General features: G+C 40.8%; 1 protein-coding gene and 1 pseudogene across 1 annotated transcript; one reads left to right on the top strand and one right to left on the bottom strand.

Annotated features, from left to right (window-relative positions):
• Window positions 1–637: 637 nt before the first annotated feature.
• LOC136460206 (uncharacterized) lies at window positions 638–4,070 on the bottom strand. Its single transcript, XM_066460000.1, has 6 exons — window positions 3,860–4,070; window positions 2,661–3,746; window positions 1,422–1,486; window positions 1,074–1,322; window positions 778–986; window positions 638–659 (listed from the first exon to the last, which is right to left on the bottom strand). Exons 1-6 carry the CDS (start codon window positions 4,068–4,070, stop codon window positions 638–640), a joined length of 1,842 nt encoding a protein of 613 aa, XP_066316097.1.
• A 2,212-nt stretch (window positions 4,071–6,282) lies between these two features.
• On the top strand, window positions 6,283–8,256 carry LOC136460205 (uncharacterized; annotated as a pseudogene).
• The last annotated feature ends 228 nt before the right edge of the window (window positions 8,257–8,484 follow it).

The following is an 8,484-nucleotide window of genomic DNA, read 5'->3' as shown; positions in this document are numbered from 1 at the left end:
AAACCATATACGATTTCAAAAGGACACAAGTTAGTGGTAGAGTGTACTGCCCTGTTATAAGCAAACTCCACATGTGGCAAGCAATCCTCCCAAATCTTCAAGTTCTTTTTCACCATGGTTTGCAGCAACATTGACAATGTACGATTTACCACCTCAGTTTGTCCATCGGTTTGAGGGTGACAAGTTGTTGAGAACAAGAGCTTGGTTCCAAGTTTAGCCCATAATGTTTTCCAAAAATAGCTCATGAACTTGACAGCACGATCAGACACAATGGTCCTGGGCATCCCATGTAGCCTCACAATTTCCCTGAAAAATAAATTAGCAACATGTGAAGCATCGTCGCTCTTGTTGCAGGGGATAAAATGAGCCATCTTTGAAAATCTATCAACCACAACAAATATAGAATCCTTTCCTCTCTGAGTTCTAGGTAACCCTAAAATAAAATCCATGCTTATGTCTTCCCAAGGAATGTTAGGAGCAGGTAAAGGAGTGTATAAGCCATGAGGATTTAGTTTTGACTTAGCTTTGTGATAGGTGATGCATCGTTCCACAAATCTGATGACATCTCTCCTCATCTTAGGCCAATAGAAATGATCACCTAGCAGTTCATATGTTTTCTTCTGTCCAAAATGACATGTTAGTCCACCTCCATGTGATTCCTGCAACAAAAACAATCTAACAAAAGAATTTGGAACACAAAGCTTGTTAGCTCTAAACAGAAATCCATCATGTATGTGATATTTTTCCCAACCTTTTCCATCTTTACAATGATTATACGGTTCTGAAAATTCAGGATCATTATTATACAAACCTTTCAAACTTTCAAGACCCAACACCTTGACCTCAAGTTGATTTAACAACACACTCTTTCGAGACAAAGCATCAGCAACCACATTGTCCTTACCTTTCTTATATTTCACAATGTATGGAAATGTTTCGATGAACTCAACCCACTTGGCATGGCTACAGTTCAGCTTAGCTTGTCCCTTCAAGTACTTCAAAGCTTCATGATCGGAATGAATAACAAACTCCTTTGGCCATAAGTAGTGCTACCATGTCTCAAGTACACGCACCAAAGCATACAATTCTTTGTCATACACAGAATAATTTAAATGGGCACCTCCCAATTTTTCACTAAAATATGCTACTGGTTTTCCTTGTTGCATTAAAACTCCTCCTATCCCAATTCCACTAGCATCACATTCTACTTCAAAAGTTTTAGTGAAATCAGGAAGAACAAGTAATGGTGCTTCAGTCAAATGTTTCTTTAATTCTTGAAAAGCAGTTTCTTGTGAGTTCCCCCATTTAAAATCAACCCCTTTCTTTGTCAATTCGTTCAAAGGAGCAGTGATGGTACTGAAATCTCTCACAAATCTCCTATAAAAACCAGCAAGGCCATGAAAACTTCTTACTTGACTTACATTCGTAGGAGCTGGCCAATCCTTGATGGCTTTCACCTTTGATTCATCTACTTCTATGCCCTTTCCTGATACAACAAAGCCAAGAAACACAACATGGTCTGTGCAAAAACTGCACTTCTCAAGATTAGCAAATAATTTCTCCTTTCTAAGCTCATCCAAGACTTGTCGAATGTGTTTCATATGCTCTCCAACAGGCTTGCTATAAATTAGAATATCATCAAAGTAGACAACAACAAATTTTCCAATAAAAGCTCGCAGGACATGGTTCATTAATCTCATGAAAGTACTAGGGGCATTAGTCAAACCAAAAGGCATAACTAACCATTCATACAGCCCAAATTTAGTTTTAAATGTAGTTTTCCATTCATCTCCCGCTTTCATTCTAATTTGATGGTAATCACTTCTCAAGTCCATTTTAGTAAATATTATGGAACCACTCAATTCATCAAGCATATCATCTAACCGTGGAATAGGATGACGATAGCGAATAGTGATATTATTTATAGCTCTACAGTCAACACACATCCTCCAAGAACCATCCTTTTTAGGTACTAATATCACAGGAACAACACAAGGACTTAAGCTTTCACGAACAAAACCTTTATCAAGAAGTTCTTGTGCTTGCCTTTGTATTTCTTTTGTTTCTTTAGGATTGGTGTGGTATGGTGGACGGTTAGGGAGTGCAGCCCCTGGAATGAGATCAATTTGATGTTCAATTCCATGAATGGGAGGTAGTCCAGCCGGTGTTTCTTTTGGAAAATGTCTTCATAGTCCTGCAAAAGATGAGACACAACACTAGGAAGAGAGGTGATATCATTAGGTGAAATTAAAATGTCTTTGCACATAAGTACAAAGAGCACTTGATCTGGGTTTTCCTCACTTCTCTTAGCTCAGATTTTGTGGCTAGCATAACTAGATGCTCTCCCTCTCCTTTCTTTTTATCTCTCAAATTTGGCTTGTGGCATTCACTCACCGAATTGTGGATGGCACTCAATTTCTTTTGCTCTTCTCTTCCTTCACTTGCCAGACTAATTTCAGTTTGCTTTTGTAAGTGCTCAGCCATGATTTGTTGAGGCATCATAGGCTTGAGTACAAACTTATTTCCTTTCAAATCTAGTGTGTACTGATTTGTTCTCCCACAATGCTAAGTATATCGATCATATTGCCAAGGTCTTCCAAGCAGCAAGTGGCACACAGACATCGGTGCCACATCACACTCTACTGTGTCAACATATTCACCAATTTTGAATGGAACCTTTACTCTATATCCAATCTTAATATCTCCTGAATCATTCAACCATTGGACATGATATGGATGAGGGTTCCGCTGTAGTTTCAAACCAAGCTTGTCAACCATCTCACGACTAGCAAGATTATGGCAGCTCCCACCATCAATGATCACCTTGACTACCTTTATCTTGCACTTTAGCTCTGGTTTGAAAAAATTATGTTGCTGTCCATTTTCAGCTTCCTTCATTTGAACGCTCAAAATTTGAGCCACCACAAGAGCAGTACCTTGCTCAAATTCACATCTAGTATGTTCCTCATCTTCATGAGCCTCATCATCATACTCTTCCTCAACTTCCTCTTCACTAGCTGATTCATATTCTCCATTGTCTTTCACAATGATCACACGATTATTCGGACACTCCTTGATTACATGCCCACGACCTCCACACTTGAAGCATTGAATCCCACTACTCTTGGCTGTAGAACCCACTGAAGTAGTGGTGGATGCTGATGGTTTAGAGCTCATGCCTTGGGCAGCAGCATTCTTCCCTCTAAAAACACCCTGCACATTAGAATGTAAGTCTCCACTTGAGCTTTTCGCTGATGAGGGTGTAGCAGTAAACCTCGAGATTGACTTGCCTCCTGACATAGTCCTCGTGCCATATGACAATGGCTTGCTGTTCTTAGCATCTTGCTGCAATTGACGTTCAGCTTTAGTTGCTTGATGTACCAAATCAATAAGATGACGGTACGGCTGAAACTCAACAATGCGCTGGATATTGTGATGTAACCTAGCCATGAAACGTGCAATAGTTTGCTCTTCATCTTCATACACATTGGCTCTAATCATAGCCTTCTCCATCTCTTTATAATACTCCTCAACAGAGAGGCTTCCTTGCTTCAGATTCTGCAATTTATCAAAAAGATCACGCCGATAGTGCTTCGGCACAAAACGAATTGTCATTTCTCGCTTCATCTCATCCCATGTTGCGATAGGGTTTTCTCCATCTTCTTCTCGATCACGCAGAAGTTGTTCCCACCATATTAGAGCATATCCATCAAACTCAAGAGATGCCATGGCTAATTTTTTCTCCTCTAAATAATTATGCAAGTGAAATATCTTGTCCACCTTCAACTCCCAAGTGAAGTAAGCTTTAGGATCAGATCCTCCATCAAATTTTGGCATGGTAAATTTTAGTTTGCCAAACCTCTCCTCATGGTTGCCTCTGCTATGATGTCGGCGACCACCACGATATTGGGAATGATTATCTTCATCCACATCTTCAGATTCATCATGGTCATCATTTCTTCGACCTCATCCTCTTCCTCTACCATGTGCAGCACCTTGGTTTCTCCTTTCTTGTTCTCTTGCTCTTCTAGCAGCAACTCTTCCATCACTATCTTCTCCATCTTCACCATGGTGGCTTGCACCATCATGAGGTTGACGACGCCCTCTGATTTCAGTCAAAAGAGCCTGAAGATCTCGGGTCAATCGATCTTGCTTCTCTTCCATGCTTTGCCGGAGTTCATTAAATTGTGCCATAGTAACACAATCTTCTATATCACCCATCTCCTATGTAAGGTTAGCTAAAAATGAACAATAGGTATTTATGGAATATAAAAAAAAATTGGTAGCTCTCACAACCTCACCTCTCATACCAACCGAAACTCTTATGAAGTCCCTGTGGGTTACAGGGAAAACAGCGTGTGGTGGTAACGAAAGTGATGGCTAGGCGAATACAAGACCAGAGAGTACCGATTACGATGGCTTGTATGTGGAGCTTGGTAGGGAGTGATACACAAGGAATGCAATCTGAAATCTAGTTGTTGTAAAGTTAAATAACAATCCAAACTAGAAGTTCTCTGCCTAGTGCTGACCATAGGATATGAATGATGTAAATAGATTAAACACACGTCCTGGATAACTTGCTGCAGGCAGCGATAACTAGTGCAACCTGGCAAATAAAACTCGAAGCCAACCACCGTCTTTAACCGACAACCTGAATCGAGGATTCGCCCAACCACACTCTCAAGAAACCAACCAACACAACCTACAATCAATCAAGGTAAACCTCGAAGGGAGTAGGAGCACCAATTGGGAGCGGATGAAGTCATCGCTTCTGTAAATCCCACGAAGGAAATCACAAGAGCAAAGGGGTAGAGATCACTCTCAATATTTGTTAGCACACAGCTGAACAAAAGGGGGTTCTGTATTTAGATTATCAAAAGTCTCCTTTTGCTTAGGAGTATATGGATATTTATACTAGGAATATCCCTCCTAGATAGGTATAAACACAAAAAGGAAAAGAAAGGGTAGGCTATGTGAACAAGCTTCCACGAAATGAGTTTCTGAGTAGTTTCCGCGTGGCTGTTGGTCTTCTGCGCAGTCTTCAGTGTTTTGGCAATAACTCCATCTTGGAAAATCCAAATGACATGTTGTTGGTTGCGTTGGAAAGCTAACTTGATAAGGTTTCACACCATGTATAGCATGCACCACGAAACATTGTAGAATGGTACAATTTAATATGAGAAGTTGTACCAATATCATGTCCTAAGAAGACTGTTAACCCTCTGAGCAGTCTGCACTTAAACTGGTCGGATCTACACTAAAACTGGTTGGATCTGATCGGCCTTGAAGCATTAGAAACTAGATTTCACAAGCTTTCCAAAAAGTCCTCATTGACCTCCATAGCCTTCGGGAATAAAAAGTTATGATATTTTCTTCTTGACAGTTCTATCAGTTTCAAGAGGTCTGACTAGTATGTACTAAGCTGGTCGGATTTCATTTGTTAGAAGTCCAAACTGGTCAGCATTAGCATCATTGGAAAGTAGACTCGACAAGCTTTCCAAAATGTGCTCATTCACCTTCATAGCCTCTGGAAATCAAAAGTTATGAATATTTCTTTTCGACTGTTCTGCAGGACTGGTCTGGTTCGAGTGTGGTTCTTCTCTGTGGTCATCACCTTGTGTGTTCTTGCCATTCTCTTTAGTGACCCTGAGCAACAACAACGTGCATGACTTAGATAGTATATAATTCTCATTAATATTAAATTGAACTTCATAAAGTAGCGCGTTCACCTCTTGTTGTAGCTTCTTTGCTCGACTACGTGTAATTGGGCTACCAAAGGCTTGGGCTGGTGTCGATGTAGGTGATACTTGAGTTGGTGTTACTTGAATTGGAGGTTGTAACATGTTGGTTGATGATGTGGTCATATCAAAGGGACAGAGCAAGGCTTGCGGAGCGTCATGCGGCAATGACTGAAGAACAACGGAGCAAAATTAATAGAAAGCGATGTGAAGCATATCACAAGAAAAAAGCCAATTCTAAAAATGATAAACTATCTATAGGTGACATTCTTAGCTTTATTATGGCACACTACTAGTAATGCCCGTGTGTTTAATATTAATAATCTAAAATAGCATGCAACTTGTTTGTAGATGGTGACGTTGCAACCGACATTGAAAACACAGTTGACACCGAGAATAATGATTGGCTCCATATTAACCAGTCGTACCAACCTGTGTGAATTATATATATATATATATATATGTGTGTGTGTGGTGTTGTCTAGGATAATGGTGTCACCTCATAATAATGAACAAAATTTCTTATGTAGGTGAATGCTCGGTGATGAGTGTAGATAACAGTAGCATCATTGACTTGAATAAAACACCATGTACAAAAGACTGTGTGGACACCAATTTGAGTCATGATTGTGGTACCTATGCTACTTTTGATAAATCATGTCAACAGTACTTTAGGGAACGATATGTAAATATGACACCAGAACAGAGGGAGGCTAGATGCGAACAACAACGAAAAAGTTATAGGGCGCCTGGGCGAAAGGAGGTCAAAGTAGCGGGTAATAAAAGATGAAGGGAGGTGCAAAAGGACACCCTACACCGGGATTCTATCACCATGGAGAACCCGTTATTTGTTCCTGAGCTTGTGTGGCCCACTGTAAGCGCATCTGGAGCTCATGGATCCATGGTGAAATCCAGTGATTGGGTTATCCCAGAGTCTAGTGCAACACCTCTTTATATTCCTCCACCTCATGTGGAGGCCTATAATGAAGGATGCGATGAGTTGCTGTCTGGCCATATGACACAAAGATCACATGTTCCATCTGGACAAAGACATGCGTTGTTAACGCGTCGTAACACGATGTTTGAGGGCCGCATTGGTTCGAACACAAGGGCATCTAATAAAGATGGTGACTGCATGGCTGAAGACCGAGTGGGTGCTAACACACCCTTGCCTCAATCAGTCATGACCAACAAAGGTATATACCGATGCCTCATTTTCCCATTTAGGGGACCTATATACCATATTATACCTAACCGATCCATGGTAATTCCGTGATTAACAGAAAGGGCAGGACCCAACATTCAGGCTACATCATCCACACTGATGGCACCACTGTTTGATGATTGTGAATGCATGGCTGAAGAATACCCGAATGATAACACACCCTTGCCTTAATCAGTCCTGGCCAACAATGATAAATACTAATGCCTCATGACCCCATTTAGGTGACCTATATTGTATACCATATTATACCTAACTCAACCATGGTCATTACATGATTATCAGAAAGGACAGGACCTAGCCCTTAGCCTGCATCAGATGCACCGATGACACCACTATTTGATGACAGTGGTAATTTACACTATTTTGTAACATTCTTTAAACTATTTGAACTCCTTTGTTTATTTTTACCCATAGTTCTACTAACTCATGTATCTTTGATGGCCATAGATGATGATGAGGGAGATATATTTGAAGAGGATGACAAAGAGGATGAGGGATACCTGTTCGCTGGGCAAGGTATTTGTATGAAAGATCGAATATAAATCAAATCTTCCACTACTTTATCTAAACTATTACGGCTTAAATGCTATTTCAGAAGAGGAAGATGATGATGATGTCCAAGACAATGACCTTGAGGAAGACACGACTTCTATCCTTGAAGTACCTAACCGATATGATGAGGTGTATAGTAACATGCCTACAGATACCCATATGTTAAAACCTGTTGCAAATTGCGAGCATTATGATGCGAAAAGGTTTGAGCATGAACCATGTGGGTTCTGTTGTCACGACGGAAAGGTCGAGCTCAATGAACTAAACGTACCTAATGAGCTTACGAGGCTTTGGTCAAGTAATGACACAGATGCTAGGCACTTTCGTAACAATATTAGGTTTTTCAATGGTCATTTCTCTTTCACTTCTCTATATTGTCACCTCGATAGCGCTACTGCAAGCTGGAAGAACAGTGGCATGTACACCTTTCGTGCAAATGGCCAGATCTATCACAACATAAGGTCATTTGGCAGACAAGAGGGTAAGGAGCCAAGACATCTCGAGCTTTACTTCTACGACGATGATCCAAGCCTTGAGCACCGCTATCGACGATGTCGTGAAGAGAAGTGCCAAAAAGACAAGGAAGTCATTAGGAGGCTTGTGGCCATCCTTCGTGACAACCCATACTCACAACATCTTAGGAGTGTGGGCTAGGCTCACCACCTCGAGGACTATCATGTCACACTAAACCTTGACCAGAGGCTGGACCAGAGAAAATACAATATACCGTCAACTTCATAGGTGGCTGCTGTTTGGATCGAGGGAAGCAAACTCCTTGGTTAGTTCTAGAATAGTGTTGTCCTACATGGGAAAGATAGAAGCAGACACAGCATCCGCTCATATCATGGATGTTACGATGCTCTTTCATACCCTCTATTCTTCCCTAAGGGTGAGCTTGGGTGGCACATGGATATTCTAAAGAAAGGAGTTAGTATGTAAGAAGTCATCGAGTATCGTACCCTACAGAAG

Source organism: Miscanthus floridulus, chromosome 6 (genome assembly GCF_019320115.1).
Source record: "Miscanthus floridulus cultivar M001 chromosome 6, ASM1932011v1, whole genome shotgun sequence".
Classification (NCBI taxonomy): domain Eukaryota; kingdom Viridiplantae; phylum Streptophyta; class Magnoliopsida; order Poales; family Poaceae; genus Miscanthus; species Miscanthus floridulus.
Note: the sequence above shows the minus strand (reverse complement) of the source record. Positions and strands in the feature narration are given on the sequence as shown.

Bases quoted from the DNA above. Each gene is read 5' to 3' on its own strand.
- LOC136460206 (XM_066460000.1), bottom strand. From the start codon at position 4,070: ATGGTGAAGATGGAGAAGATAGTGATGGAAGAGTTGCTGCTAGAAGAG. The intron at 1,487-2,660 runs GTGAATATGTTG...TTGTTGTATCAG, and splicing joins AAAGGTTCCATTCAAAATTG to GAAAGGGCATAGAAGTAGAT. The intron at 1,323-1,421 runs GTAAGTCAAGTA...GAATTGACAAAG, and splicing joins ATTGGCCAGCTCCTACGAAT to AAAGGGGTTGATTTTAAATG.